The sequence below is a fragment of the Tachyglossus aculeatus genome, chromosome 10 (genome assembly GCF_015852505.1).
Source record: "Tachyglossus aculeatus isolate mTacAcu1 chromosome 10, mTacAcu1.pri, whole genome shotgun sequence".
NCBI classification, from domain to species: domain Eukaryota; kingdom Metazoa; phylum Chordata; class Mammalia; order Monotremata; family Tachyglossidae; genus Tachyglossus; species Tachyglossus aculeatus.
Genome location: NC_052075.1, coordinates 1,621,733 through 1,637,647, shown reverse-complemented (window position 1 = coordinate 1,637,647; position 15,915 = coordinate 1,621,733). Strand labels below are relative to the sequence as shown.

Sequence of the window (15,915 nt, the reverse complement as noted above, 5' to 3'; positions counted from 1 at the left end):
GACTTTCGAACAAATGAGGAGGGTCCCGTTTTGTTGGCGGGTTTTCCTTTTTATTTTTTCCTTCAGAGGGGGAAAAGAAACATAAATTAAATAATGGCCTCTGGCACACTCCAACTCAAAGGGTCTTTCTGACCGTGTAGCTACTTTCCAACGTGCGTGGTCCGACTACTCCCGGCCCCCCGGCCTCCCGACCTCCTCCGGCCCCCACCCCGCCAACGCAACTCCCTCACGGAGCCCTTTGTCGGCTCTGGAGCACGTCCGAACGGTGATCCCTCAAGCAACAGCCCGAAAAGAGGCAAATATTCTCCTTTTCCCCGGGCAGACGGGGGAAATGGGAAAATCCCGGGGGCTGGAACAAAGAGGAGTCCCAGCCACCGGGCCAACCTCGTGGTAATTGGGAGCAAATAGGCACTAACGTGCTCCATGAGAAATGAAATAAATCACACCGGGCACTGGCACCTTTATGTTTCTCCTCTCCGGCTGAAGATTCTGGTTTCATGTTTCAATAAAGTTTGCTAAAAGGCTCCCTGCTTTCAGCCAGGAAATTCAAAAGAAGCGGGAGAAGGCAGCGGCCGGCGCCTTTTGGAAGGGGCGGGAGGAAGAGTTACTTAGAAAGAAGACCGGAGAGAGGGCCGGTGGCTCGGTGCCCCTCTGCCGGCGTCGGCCCCCCGCCCGTGGGGAAGTTGAGAAACTAAGGAAGGGCCTTTCTCGGAGTCAAAGTTTATCTGTTGAGGTGAACGCTGGCTCCTGGGATGAACTGGCAGAAGCCTGTCATCAAACTGAGATGTGACTGAAATCTGGGCACATGGTCGGAAACGCGAAAACGGCGACACTTTTTAGGCTTTAAACAAGACTTCTCATGGAACCATTGCCCCCCCCCTTACACACATACAAACACACACACACAAACACGCACACACACACACCGCCGAATATAGAGGACGGGGCTGTTCGGCAACAAATTCTGTTAGTCTGCCTTAAAGCTGAAATATAAAGTGAGTGCACACACACTCATGAACACACACACACACACACACAAAAAAAAACCCTCTAAAGGCCCCAGCTCCATTTTCTCATGAAAAGAATAGCTCGCCCTTCCTGGCGAGGGACCCGCAGTTCGCTTGGAAAAATCTCTATCTCCTCAAAAAGCAGCACGACTCCAAGAAACATTTATAACACTTCTATTTTAAACTGATGCTTAAAACTGGGGGGCTCAACTGAAGGTTTTCTCGTAAAGGGAATCTATAATCTCACTCACCGCCGGCTGATCTCCGGAATCACAATTTACCTGTAAACTCCGTTTATCCAACGTGAAGATGTTGGACGGATTTCTGAATCAGAATACACCAAACTAAGTAGTTTGGGGGGTATTTTTTAAACAATGAACTGGCTCGTATTTTACATTGGAAGTCTTTCTAATTTATTATTCCCTGAAAGTTTTGAAGGAAGGCCAATGAAAACGGCATTATCCTTACAGAGGCTACTCGCACGCTAGCGATAAAAAAATAATGATTCAAAATAACTTTTTTCGAGGACCCTTTGAAACACTTTACAGCGGGAGGGAATTTTTCCAAGACACTACCTTTCAAGGGAAGAAAAAAAAAGGTAACACCCCCCCCCATACCTACACACACACAGCACACACACACCCCAAAAGTGTCCAACGCCACTAAGTTTACGGCTCCGGTTTTTGTTACTGATTTTGTTTCAGATCCACTTTCAGGCATTTGCTCCAGGCTTATGCACACTGTCTAGAACTCTCCCACATTGGAAAATCCGGGAGCGAGATCCGACTATCGCCCGCGGGTTTGCAGGATCCAGACAGAGGCAGAGTGGGCAAGACCCCCCGGGCGGGCTATCGATAAAATCAGACCCAAACTCCCTTTCGAAAGCTCCGCTCTGAGTCGGCACGGGAAGCGTCGGTCTGCCTGGAAACGAGCCAGAGACAGGAACCGCTTCACGTTGATATTCCTGCAAACTACAATCATTCGAGCGTTACCCCAGATATAAATCAAGGATGGGAGACTGCAGGACCAAAGTTTGGGATATGTGCTTGGGATATGACAGGCGCACGTAAATTAAAGGCGGCTCGGATTTCCCTGGTAACGAGAACAAAAATCTCTCCCCCAAGTCCACGTGTCCTGCCATTACTCTCGTTCCCGTCTTTCGGGGATTAATTTCTTTTCATCCATAAATCGCTTTATTTTCTCCTCCGAAACCGGCCGGACGCTCGGACGGCCTTTCGGGAGGCTTTTCAACTTTTCTTTTCTCTTCCCCCTCTCCCATCGCAGAACCTAAGACAGGGCGGCCCCCCCCAACTTCGATTAACGATCTCGCCCTCATCTTCTCCGTGAAAGGGTTGAAATGCCGAACCGAGTCTCCCGGTCGAATTTCCACCAGGCCTTCCGGATCCACCAGGCCGGGGCACATTCCCCAAAAGGCGACCGAGCACGTTCGCCTCGACAATCGTTGGGTGCCACGATGGCCAAGGTGCCCGACTCTAGCCGTCCAGTCGACCGGACCCGACATCCCGGCCTTGGATGCGGGAAGCTCTCCGCAGGCCGAGACCCCACTCTTTTTGGGGACGGGGAGTGGGAGAACCATTCTGCCTTTCGAGACCCAGGTTTCTGACCCCGGCTGGACTCTATCGGCAAACTTCCGACTTCCCCTCCTTTATTCCCAATCTCTCTCCCTCCCTGATTTGGAGATGGGGGGGACGGCCCCCCGGAGACCATTCCCGCAGGACTGGACTCTCCATTTCTCCCGCTGCGCTCCAACTCTTTCGGAAGCGACGCCCGCCCGCTCTTTTTTAACTCCATCCTTCCTAGAAGTGGCTGCCGGCTTGGAATTAAAAAGTGGCCGAGTTCCGCCGCCCGGGCTTCCGAGTTCCTGAACCCAGAAGTTGGTCGCCTGCTCCGGGAAAAGTTTCCAAGTTTCCCCCCACCACCGCCCCCCCCCCGCCCAGTGGGCCTTCCAAGCAGACCCCCCTTCACCGGGAGAGATGCAATTAAGGGTCTTTGGAGATGAAATAACTATTATAACTACTCTTCGACTGGAATAATAATAAAATGGGGCCATATGGAAGGTATAGCCGGAGCCTGGTGGGAGGAAGGGGTGGGGGGGGGCGGGGATTCTGGGGGCTTTGGTCTGCAGCGATTAAACCGTTATCTCCCGCTATGTATGCACAGAGCCATGTCTGGACAGTTAGCAGGGAGGAGAAAGGGGGGAAAAGGGGGGGTCTGGATATGGGGGCCCTCGACTCTCTCCCGGGGGGGATGGGAAGGTATGGGGGGGCTCAGAAAAGGGGGTGTAAGGATACGAAGCCCATTCCTATCCAGCGTGCGAGGGAACAGAGAAGTGGAGGGCTATTAAAAATAACCACCGCCCCCCAGTCCCCCCCCCCCTCAAACAATCATCATTTTTGAGTCGAACCACCGCCCTTCATCATCTCGGGGGGCTAGGGGAGGAGGGGAGGGGGTCGCCCATGGTGGGGGAAAGTGGGGCCGCCCGGGTGGCCGGTCCTGCTGGGTTTGGGGGTGCGCCTCCCCCCGACCCCCAGCATGGTCAGTGCTCTGGGGGAGGGGGCCAGGAGGAGGAGGAAGGGGAGGACTTGGGGCCTCCAGGGTTGACCCCCCCCAAAAAAAAAAATGATGCCCAAGCGGAGGCCGCTGGAGCGGGCTGGCAACTTGGGCCGGAGTTGTGCGCTGCGGCTGGGCTAGCCGGCTGCCCAAACTTTCCCCAACCCGAGGGGAGGTCAAGGACAGTCGGGGGGTCCCCAAGACCCCCGCACTCTAGGGGAGGGGGGCCCCGACTCCTGCGAGACAGGGGGGCCCAAACTTTCCCCAACCCGAGGGCAGGACGCGGAAACCCGGGGGGGCTCCCTCGGGTACCCCAAGACCCCGCGTCGGCCTGGGTGGGGGGGGCCTAGGGGAGCCCCCCGCCCCTACGGAGGTGGGAGAGGAGGGGGTCCGGGACCCTTAACCGTGTCCAAACTCACTCCCACCCAGGGATGGGGATTGGGGGGGGGTCAACTCCGCTCCCCAGCCGCCCATCCCCGCGACCCCCCCATGTCCCCCCACCCCGACAGCCGAGCCTGCGGAAAGGGACCCGCACCCCACCCGGGAGGGCCCCAAAGTTACTTTGGGGGGCAATCGGGGCCTCGCCCCCTGCCCTAACGGGTGGGCACCGACTCCCCCCCCCCCAAAAAAAAAGAGACCGGTCCTTACCTGGGTGAGGCAGAGCGGAGAATACATAACTGCTTGGTGGGGGGGTGGGGGGCTGGGGGGGTTGTGGTTTGGAGAGAGGGGTGTGAGTGAGTGTGTGTGTGTGTGTGAGTGGAAAAAAGAGACAGACAGAGAGAGAGAGAGAGAGAGAGAGAGAGAGAGAGAGAGAGAGAGAGGAGGGGGGAGGGGATGGGGGGGAGGGAGGGAGGGAAGAAAAATCAAGGCTCCCTTCTTGCTTTCACATTTCCAACTCTGCCCAACTGCGGCAGGCGGGCACGGCTGGGCACGGCTGGGCAGGGCCGGCCTGGACGCCCCCCGGCCCCCCCACCCCACCCCCCCCACCGGCCCCTAGACCGCCGTGGGCATCGCCCCCGGGGCCCGGGCCTGGAAAGCGGAGCGCTGCCCCTGCCCTGCCCTGCCCGCCCTGCCCGTCCTGCCCGGGCACGGCTCCCCCCGCCGCCGCCGCCGCCGCCGCCGCCTCCACCCGCTGACAAACGCTCTGCTCGCTCGCGGCCTGCCGGGAGGAGGAGGAGGAGGAGGAGGAGGAGGAGGAGGAGGAAGGGGAGGAGGAAGGGAGGAGGGGGAGGAGGAGGGAGGGGAGGAGGAGGAGGGGGAGGGCACGGCTGCAATGCTGACGGCCGCAATCCTCCCCCACTACCAAGACCCCCCCCCAAAAAAAAATCCCCCAAAGCCCCCCCCAAAGGTCACGACCCCTGGGGGAAATAATACCGTAATTACCGTAATAGATCGACACACTGCGGCTGCCGGAGGAAACTTTTGGGGGGCGAGGGGAGGGCTGGAGGGGGGGGTTGGGGGGGGGACGCGTCCCCCCCCACCCCCCTCCTCCAGGTGACTCGCCCGGATCAGCGCTTAGCACATAGTAAGCGCTCAATAAAGGCCATCATTGATTAATTAACTGTGGGAAGGGCTGGGTTTGGGGGGGAGGGTCCCCCCACTTTCTCCCCCCCCCCCCCAACCCTTGCCAAGCGGGCCTGCGATGGAGAATGGCAGGCCGGTCCGTCATAATAAAATCATAATAATGTTGGGATTTGTTGAGCGCTTACTAGGAGCCCAGCACTGTGCTAAGCGCCGGGGGAGAGGCGGGGTAGTGATGATGGTGATGGGGGTGTTTGTTAAGGTTTTAAGGGGTGAGCAGCGCTGCTCTAAGCGCTGGGGGAGAGACAAGGTAATGATGATGGTGTTTGTTGAGGGCTTAATTATTGTGTTGGTGTTTGTTAAGCGCTTACTAGGTGTCCAGCACTGTACTAGACGCTGGGGGAGAGACAGGGTCCTAATGATGGTGATGGTGGTGTTTGTTAAGGGCTTACGAGGTGAGCAGCACTGTTCTAAGCGCTGGGGGAGAGACAGGGTTATGATAATGATGACGGTGTTTGTTGAGGGCTTAATTATTATGTTGGTGTTTGTTAAGCGCTTACTAGGTGTCCAGCACTGTACTAAGCGCCGGGGGAGAGACAGGGTACTAATGATGGTGATGGTGGTGTTTGTTAAGGGCTTAGGAGGTGAGCAGCACTGTTCTAAGCGCTGGGGGAGAGACAGGGTCATGAGAGTGATGATGGTGTTTGTTGAGGGCTTAATTATTATGTTGGTGTTTGTTAAGCGCTTACTAGGTGTCCGGCACTGTACTAGGCGCTGGGGGAGAGACAGGGTACTAATGATGGTGATGGTGGTGTTTGTTAAGGGCTTAGGAGGTGAGCAGCACTGTTCTAAGCGCTGGGGGAGAGACAGGGTTATGATAATGATGATGGTGTTTGTTGAGGGCTTAATTATTATGTTGGTGTTTGTTAAGCGCTTACTATGTGCCCAGCACTGTACTAAGCTCTGGGGGAGAGACAGGGTACTAATGATGGTGATGGTGGTGTTTGTTAAGGGCTTACGAGGTGAGCAACACTGCTCTAAGCGCTGGGGGAGAGACAGGGTCATGATAATGATGATGGTGTTTGTTGAGGGCTTAATTATTACGTTGGTGTTTGTTAAGCGCTTACTATGTGCCCAGCACTGTACTAAGCGCTGGGGAAGAGAAAGGGTAATAATGATGGTGATGGTGGTGTTTGTTAAGGGCTTACGAGGTGACCAGCACTCTTCTAAGCGCTGGAAGAGAGACAGGGTCATGATAATGATGATGGTGTTTGTTGAGGGCTTATTATGTTGGTGTTTGCTAAGCGCTTACTATGTGCCCAGCTTTGTATTAAGCTCTGGGGGAGAGACAGGGTACTAATGATGGTGATGATGGTGTTTGTTAAAGGCTTACTAGGTGCCCAGCGCTGTTCTAAGCGCTGGGGGAGAGACAGGGTAATAATGATGGTGATGATGGTGTTTGTTAAGGGCTTATTAGGTGCCCAGCCCTGTTCTAAGCGCTGGGGGAGATACCAGGTAATGATAACGATGATGGTGTTTGTTGAGCACCTACTATGTGCCCAGCACTGTACTAAGCGCTGGGGGAGAGGCAGGGTAATAATGATGGTGATGATGGTGTTTGTTAAGGGCTTACTAGGTGCCTAGCACTGTTCTAAGCACTGGGGGAGACACAAGGTAATGATAATGATGATGGTGTTTGTTGAGGGCTTAATTATTATGTTGGTGTTTGTTAAGCGCTTACTATGTGCCCAGCACTGAGTACTAAGCGCTGGGGAAGAGACAAGGTGATAATGATGATGATGATGGTGTTTGTTAAGGGCTTATTAAGTGCCAAGCACTGTACTAAGCTCCGGGGGAGATAAGAGGTAATAATAATAATGGTATTTGTTAATAATAATAATAGTAATAATAATAATAATGGCATTTGTTAAGCGCGCATTATGTGCAAAACACTGTTCTAAGCACTGGGGAGGATACAAGGTGATACAACCTGATCACTCTGTAGCCTCCCCAGCGCTTCGACCAGTGCTTTGCACATAGTAAGCGCTTAATAAATGCCATCATTATTATTATTATTATCAGGTTGTCCCACGTGGGGCTCACAGTCTTAATCCCCATTTTACAGATGAGGGAACTGAGGCCCAGAGAAGTTAAGCGACTTGCCGAAAGTCACACAGCAGAGAAGTGGCAGAGCCGGGATGAGAATCCATGACTTCTGACTCCCAAGCCCGGGCCCTTTCCACTAAGCCACGCTGCTTCTCTGCATTAAGCGCTTACTATGTGTGCAGCCCTGTCCTAAGCGCTGGGGGAGATACAAGGTCATGAGGTTGTCCCACATGGGGCTCACAGTCTTCATCCCCATTTTACAGAGGAGGGAACTGAGGCCCAGAGAAGGGACTTGCCCAAGGTCACCCAGCGGACGAGTGGCGGAGCCAGGATTAGAACCCACGACCTCCTGATTCCCAGGCCCGGGCTCTATCCTCTAGGCCGTGCTGCCTCTCTTTCATTCATTCAATCGTATTTAGTGAGCGCTTACCGTGTGCAGAGCACTGTACTAAGCGCTTGGGAAGTTGAAGTCGGGAACATATAGAGTCGGTCCCTACCCAACAACGGAATCACAGTCTAGAAGTGGGAGACACAACAAAACAAAACAAGTAGACAGGTGTCCATACCATCAGAATAAATAGAATTATAGCTATATACACATCATTAATCAAATAGAGTAATAAATATGTACAAAAAGATAAATAGAGTGATAAATATGTACAAATATATACAAGTGCTGTGAGGAAAGGGAAAGGGGGTAGGGCAGAGGGAGCCCGCCCCGAGGACTAAACATGTAGTAGACACGGCGTCTCAGGCCAGGCTCCGCCGCTCATAATAATAATAATAATAATGGCATTTGTTAAGCGCTTACTATGTGCAAAGCACTGTTCTAAGCGCTGGAGGGGATACAAGATGATCAGGTTGTCCCACGTTGGGCTCACAGTCAGTCCCCATTTTACAGATGAGGTAACAGAGGCTCAGAGAAGTTAAGTGACTTGCCCAAGGTCACGCGGAGCCGGAATTCGAACCCATGACCTCTGACTCCAAAGCCCGTGCTCTTTCCACTGAGCCATGCTGCATCTCATCTGCGGGGTGACCTTGGACCAGTCCTTTCCATTCCTCTGAGACTCAGGTCCCTCGCCGAAAAAAATGGGGGCGGAGGCCTGGAGCCCCACCCGGGGGCAGGGACCAAGTCCAGACCCTTTGGTTTGGAAAGCGTTTAGTAATAATAATAATAATAATAATAATAATAATAATAATAATAATGACATTTATTAAGCACTTACTATGTGCAAAGCACGGTTCTAAGCGCTGGGGAGGTTACAAGGTGATCAGGTTGTCCCACGGGGGGCTCACAGTCTTCATCCCCATTTTACAGATGAGGGAACTGAGGCACAGAGAAGTGAAGTGGCTTGCCCAAAGTCACACAGCTGACAGTTGGCAGGGCCGGGATGCAGTTAGCACTCAATAAATACAATTGAATGAATGAATCTACCTCCGGTGCTTAGTATAGTGCTGGACACATGGTAAGTGCTTAACAAATACCATTATTATTATTATTACTATTACTATTATTATTATTATCATTCTCTAGGCCTCAGTTCCCTCATCTGTAAAATGGGGATGGAGGCCGGGAGCCCCATGTGGGACAGGGGCCACGTCCAACCTGATTACTTTGGATCTACCCAGCGCTTAGTACAGTGCCTGGCACACAGTAAACACCTAACAAATACCATTATTATTATTATTATCATTATTATTATTATCATCATCATTCTCTAGGCCTTAGTTCCCTCACCTGTAAAATGGGGATGGAGGCTGGGAGCCCCATGTGGGACAGGGGCCACGTCCAGCCCGATTACTTTGAATCTCCCCAGTGCTTAGTACAGTCCCTGGGACACAGTAAACACCTAACAAATACCATTATTATTATTATTATATTATTGTTATTATTATTATTATTGTCCGGGCCTCCGTTCCCTCATCTTTAAAATGGGATGGAGGCCAGGAGCCCCATGTGGGACAGGGGCCGCGTCCAGCGCAATTACTGTGAATCTCCCCAGCACTTAGTACAGTGCCTGGCACCTAACAAATACCATAAGCGCTTAGTACAGTGCTCTGCACACAGTAAGCGCTCAATAAATACGATTGATGATTATCATTAGTAGTAGTAGTTTTGGGGCCTCAGTTCCCACAGCTGTAAAATGGGGATGGAGACCGTGAGCCCCACGTGGGGCAGGGACTGTGTCCAACCTGATTTGCTTGTGTCCACCCCAGCGCTTAGAACAGTGCCTGGCACATAGTATGTGCTTAAAACATACAATTATACATATATGTGTATGTAATAGACCACCCTGCCCCAGGACCTGACCCGGAATGCCAGTTTCCTTGGGAAAAGTTTCTGGCCGATGGGTTGGGTCAGCCTGGGCCGGACCGGACTGGCGAACGACCCCCGACTGACCCAAGCCCCCCTTTGAGAAGCAGCATGGCTCAGTGGAAAGAGCCCGGGCTTTGGAGTCAGAGGTCATGGGTTCAAATCCCGCCTCCACCGATTGTCAGCTGTGTGACTTTGGGCAAGTCACTTCACTTCTGCGTGCCTCAGTTACCTCATCTGTAAAATGGGGATTAAGACTGCGAACCCCCCGTGGGACAATCTGATCACCTTGTAACCTCCCCAGCGCTTAGAACAGTGCTTTGCACATAGTAAGCACTTAATAAATGCCATTATTATTACTATTATTATTATTATTATTACCCAAGGTCACACAGCAGACAAGCAGCAGAGCTGGGAATTAGAACCCACGTCCTCTGATGCCCAAACCGGAGGTCTTGCCCTTAAGCCACGCTGCCTCTTAGTACAGTGCCTGGCACATAGTAAGCGCTCAACAAATATCATCATCATCATCATCATTATTATTATTATATAGGAAAGGACCTAAAAATACATGGTGCACACAAACACACCCGAAAACTGACAGCGCACCCTTCGCATATAGTAAGTGCTTAATAAATGCCATTATTATTATTATTATTATTATTATTATCCCTGGGAGCTGACAGCCCCCAGCCCCGGATTGCTTTGGAGAGAGGGGTCGACGCGGATATTTTCCACTTAAAAAAACATAAAGCTTAGAACAGAGCTTGGCACATAGTAAGCGCTTAGCAGCGCTTAGAACAGTGCCAGCGCTTAGAACAGTGCTCAGCGCTTAGAACAGTGCTTTGCACATAGTAAGCGCTTAATAAATGCCATTAAAAAAAATAACATTATTGAGAAGCAGCGGAGCTTAGTGAGAAACAACGCGGCTTAGTGGAAAGAGCCAGTGCTTGGGAGTCAGAGGACTTGGGTTCGAATCCCGACCCTGCCACTTGTCAGCTGTGTGACTTTGGGCAAGTCTCTTCACATCTCTGGGCCTCAGTGACCTCATCTGTAAAATGGGAACTAATAATAATAATAATAATAATGGCATTTGTTAAGTGCTCACTAAGTGCCAAGCACTGTTCTAAGCACTGAGGTAGATACAAGGTAATCGGGTTGTCCCATATGGGGCTCAGTCTTAATCCCCATTCACAGATGAGGTAACTGAGGCATGGAGAAGTGAAGGTCATTCATTAAATAAACACTATTGAGCATTTACTGTGTGCAGAGCGCTGTACTAAGCGCTTGGGAAGTACAAGTTGGCAACATATAGAGACGGTCCCTACCTAACAACGGGCTTGCCCAAAGTCACACAGACCCGTGGGACAACCTGGTGACCTTGTGTCTCCCCCAGCACTTAGAACGGTGCTTGGCACATAGTAAGCGCCTAACAAATACCATCATCATTATTATTATGATTATTATTATTATTATTGTAAAGAAAAGCTGCTTTTGTTGGGGCTGGCTCGAGCTTCCCGGCCCTGTTTGGCGACCGCTTGGAATCCGGAGTAACTTTCGGCTTCCTGCTTTAGGACTTTTGGATCCGGGATGATTGTTGACGCCTTCTAGGCCAGGGGCTGGGTTCAAGTTCAACGCCAAAGCTCTTCACATCCGCTCCCCTCCTCCCTCTTCCTCCTCTCTCCCCCCTCCCCGTCCAATGCTCCGGCTGCCAGGCGGCGGGAACCGGCAGTTACAGTTTTTCACTGATTCATTCATTCAGTCGTATTTATTGAGCGCTTACTGTGTGCAGAGCACTGGACTGAGCGCTCGGGAAGTACAAATCGGCAGTTTTTCTGAGGAAAAACTGTGTACCTTTTTTTCACGCACCATCACACCCCCAAAATAGCCCCCTGAGAAACCCGTGTGTCATCATCATCATCATCAATCGTATTTATTGAGCGCTTACTGTGTGCAGAGCACTGTACTAAGCGCTTGGGAAGTACAAATTGGCAACATATAGGGACAGTCCCCCACTCCCACCTTCACTGAGGGCCGGCAGGGAATCATCCCAACTCTCCTGCCCTGCTGGGAGGCGGCCGGGACCCGGGAGCTGGGCCTTGAGGGGGTTATGGGGGTCCTGCAGACCCTCAGCCAGGGGGGCTGGGAGGAGGGGAGGCCTGCAGACCCCCAATCCACCCCTCAGTGAACAGGACCAGCGAGGAGGGCAGGAGGGACAGCGCTGTTTCACCCGCCTAGGACCACTTGGCTCCCTCGAAAAGGACTGGTCTGGGCGCTTGGGGGGCTGGGGGAGGCCTGCAGACCCCCATCCACATCCTCCCCCTGGCCCGGAATGCCCTCCCTCCACACATCCGCCAAGCTAGCTGTCTTCCTCAGTTCCCTCATCTGCAAAATGGGGATTAAAACTGTGAGCCCCCCATGGGACCACCTGATCACCTTGTAACCCTCCCAGCACTTAGAACAGTGCTTTGCACATAGTAAGCACTTAACAAATACCATCATTATTATTATTATTATTCCTCCCTTCAAAGCCCTACTGAGAGCTCACCTCCTCCAAGAGGCCTTCCCACACTGAGCCCCCTTTTTCCCCTCCTCCTCCCCATCCCCCCGCCCTACCTCCTTCCCCTCCCCACAGCACCTGTCTTTATGTTTGTACAGATTAATTACATTCTATTTTACTTGTACATATTTATTGTGTTAATGATGTGCCTCTAGCTTTAATTCTATTTGTTCCGACGACTTGACACCCCTCTACATGTTTTGTTTTGTCGTCCGTCTCCCCCTTCTAGACCGTGAGCCCGTTGTTGGGTAGGGACTGTCTCTATATGTTGCCGACTTGGACTTCCCAAGCACTTAGTACAGTGCTCTGCACACAGTAAGCGCTCAATAGATATGATTGAATGAATGAATAAATGAACCTAGCTTTATTTCTATTTATTCTGACGACTGGCCACCTGTCCACATGTTTTGTTTTGTCGTCCGTCTCCCCCTTCTAGACCGTGAGCCCGTTGTTGGGTAGGGACCGTCTCTTTATGTTGCCAATTTGGACTTCCCAAGTGCTTAGTACAGCACTCTGCACACAGTAAGCGCTCAATGAATACGATTGAATGAATGAATGACCAGTAAGTGCTCAATAAATACGATTGAATTAGAGAAGCAGCGTGGCTCGGTGGAAAGAGCCCAGGCTTTGGAGTCAGAGGTCATGGGTTCGAATTCCAGCTCCACCAATTGTCAGCTGTGTGACTTTGGGCAAGTCACTTCACTTCTCTGTGCCTCAGTTACCTCATCTGTAAAATGGGGATTAAGACTGCGAGCCCCACGTGGGACAACCTGATCACCTTGTAACCTCTCCAGCACTTAGAACAGTGCTTTGCACATAGTAAGCGCTTAATAAATGCCATCATCATCATCATCATCATCATTGAATGAATCCCCCAACCCAAGGGCAGGACCAGAGAGGAGGGCAGGAGGCATCATCCGCCTGGGGCCTCCTGGCTCCCTTGGGACTGGTCTGGGGGCTTGGGGGCTGGAGGAGGAGAAGCCTGAAGACCCCCATCTGAGGGCTTCAGAGGGAGGGGTGGCCTGCAGACCCCCCCACCGCCACCCCCCAGAGGGCCAGGCCTGGGAGGGGCGGCACCGCATCATCCGACTGGGACCACTTGGCTCCCTCGGGAAGGACCGGTCTGGGGGGCTGAGGGGGAGTGTTGGGGGCCTGGGGAGGGTGGGGGTCGTGGGTCCGGGAGAGACGCAGGGCCCGCTCCGGCGCTGCTGTCCATATTGCTCTGGCGCCGCGCCCGGCACTGCATTTGCCTTGTTTTATTTGCAGAAATGTTACCTTGCCAGCGCCAGTGAAATCCTCTTAGATATAGAAATTACGTCAATAAGGTTTCACTCCAGACATGATCCCGAATACCTTGCTTTTTTTTCCGAGGGGCTAATGGCGAGGTGGATTAATGCGGTTTTGGCTTCCGCACCCGGGGTCCCCCCTTTCCCTCCCCCTTGGGTGTGCGGATGGATGGGGGGGGTCCTGACCCCTGACCCCTGACCCCCCAGGCCTCTGAGGGCCGCCTCTCCGGGGACAGATCAGCGGGGGGACGTGAGTGGCCAAGGGACCGGTCTGGTCAGCTTTCGCCCCTTCCCCGTGGCTCTCTGGCCCGGTTCTCCCTTGCCTTCCCGGGAACTAACTGGCCAGCCTGGATGGGCCTGCCCCCTGCTGCTCTTCCCCACAATTCCCCGTGGCGCTCCAGCAGGGCTGTCGACCCTTCCCGTGGCTCTCCAGCCGGGCTTTCATCCCTTCCCGTGGCTCTCCGGCCCGGCTTTCCCTCACCTCTGCCCATGGCTCTCCGGCCTGGCTCTCCCTCAGCCCTGCCCGTGGCTCTCCGGCCGACTCTTTTAGACTGTGAGCCCACTGTTGGGTAGGGACTGTCTCTATATGTTGCCAATTTGTACTTCCCAAGCGCTTAGTACAGTGCTCTGCACATAGTAAGCGCTCAATAAATACGATTGATGATGATGATGATGATGATGATGACTCTCCCCCTCAACTCCCCATGGCACTCCAGCCGGGCTCTCGTCCCTTCCCGTGGCTCTCTGGCCCAGCCCTCCCTCTCCCCTGTCCGTGGCTCTCTGGTCGACTCTCCCCCGCAACTCCCCATAATAATAATAATAATAGCATTTATTAAGTGCTTACTATGTGCAAAGCACTGTTCTAAGCGCTGGGGAGGTTACAAGGTAATCAGGGTGTCCCATAGGGGGCTCACAGTCTTAATCCCCATTTTACAGATGAGGTAACCGAGGCCCAGAGAAGTGAAGTGACTTGCCCAAAGTCACACAGCTGATAATTGGTGGAGCCGGGATTTGAACCCACGACCTTCTGAGTCCCAGGCCCGGGCTCTATCTGCTGCACCACGCTGCTTCTATTGCTCTGTCTCTCTTGATTTGTAGGGACCGTCTCTATATGTTGCCAACTTGTACTTCCCAAGTGCTTAGTACAGTGCTCTGCACTCGGTAAGCGCTTGATAAATACGACTGAATGAATGAATATGCCTTTACCTCTGACTCCAAAGCCCGTGCTCTTCCCACTGAGCCACGCTGCTTCCCCATGGCGTTCCAGCTGGGCTCTCATCCCTTCCCGTGGCTCTCTTTTCCGGTTCTGTCCCTCCTCCTCCCAGCAGCTCTCCTTCCTGGCTGTCCCACAGTGGCCGCCACAGAGAGCAGCCAGGAAGCCCTCCGAGGGGATCTCCCAGGGAAGGGGCGACCAGACCCGAGGGTCATCATCATCAATCGTATTTATTGAGCACTTACTGTGTGCAGAGCACTGTACTAAGCGCTTAGCACCATCTCTAGGTGCCCCTCCCCTCTGTCCCCTACCCCCACCACGTCCCTAAATCTCCCTCTCCGGCCCATCTGTCTCTCTAGGTCTCTATGTCTCCCCCCTAATAATAATAATAATAATGATGGCATTTATTAAGCACTTATTATGTGCAAAGCACTGTTCTAAGCATTGAGGAGGTTACAAGGTGATCAGGCTGTCCCACGGGCGGCTCACAGTCTTAATCCCCATTTTACAGATGAGGTCACTGAGGCCCAGAGAAGTTAAATTGAGAAGCAGCGTGGCTCAGTGGAAAGAGCATGGGCTTTGGAGTCAGAGGTCACAGCTGTGTGACTTTGGGTAAGTCACTTAACTTCTCTGTGCCTTGGTTACCTCATCTGTAAAATGGGGATTAAGTCTGTGAGCCCCCCTTGGGACAATCTGATCACCTTGTAACCTCCCCGGTGCTTAGAAGAGTGCTTTGCACATAGTAAGCACTTAATAAATGCCATTATTCTTATTATTAAGTGACTTGCCCAGAGTCACCCAGCTGACAATTGGCAGAGCCGGGATTTGAACCCATGACCTCTGACTCCAAAGCCCAGGCTCTTTCCACTGAACCACGCTGCTTCCCTTCTGTCCCTACTACTGGGTCTGTAAATGTCTCCTTACCGTACTGTCTCCATACTTCTTTCCCTCGTCATCTCTCTCAAAGTCTTGATGTCTCTTTTCCCGTCTGTCTCTCGGGGTCCCTATGTCTCCTTCTCCGAGTCTCTTTCTCCCTCAGAGTCTCCATGTCTCCATGTCACTCCTCCCTGATTCCTGTTTCTCCTTCTCCGTTTCTTCCTCTCTCCTTGTCTCTATCTCCCTGATCCAACCTCTGCCTTCCCCTATCACTATTTCCCTTTCTAAGAAGAGTAATACTTATTATTATGCTATTTATTAAGCGATTACAATGTGCCAGGCACTGTTAATTAATTAATTAATTGATGGTGGTATTTGTTAAGCGCTTCCTATGGGCGAAGCACTGTTCTAAGCGCTGGGGGGATACAAGGTGATCTGGTTGTCCCACGTGGGGCTCACAG

At 52.5% G+C, this 15,915-nt stretch overlaps 1 protein-coding gene across 5 annotated transcripts in view; it reads right to left on the bottom strand.

Annotated features, from left to right (window-relative positions):
* The window catches only part of NFIA (nuclear factor I A), a 438,948-nt gene that overhangs the window by 297,809 nt on the left and 125,224 nt on the right, over positions 1-15,915 (bottom strand). For 3 of the 5 annotated variants that reach the window (XM_038752098.1, XM_038752099.1, XM_038752100.1), the window contains exon 1: positions 4,227-4,296. The exons of the other annotated variants lie outside the window; for them this stretch is intronic. In XM_038752098.1, coding sequence (XP_038608026.1) covers positions 4,227-4,253 — 27 coding nt within the window. In that variant the 5' untranslated portion in view covers positions 4,254-4,296. Of the gene's footprint in view, positions 1-4,226; positions 4,297-15,915 lie in introns of those variants that run through there. 5 annotated transcript variants of the gene reach the window in all.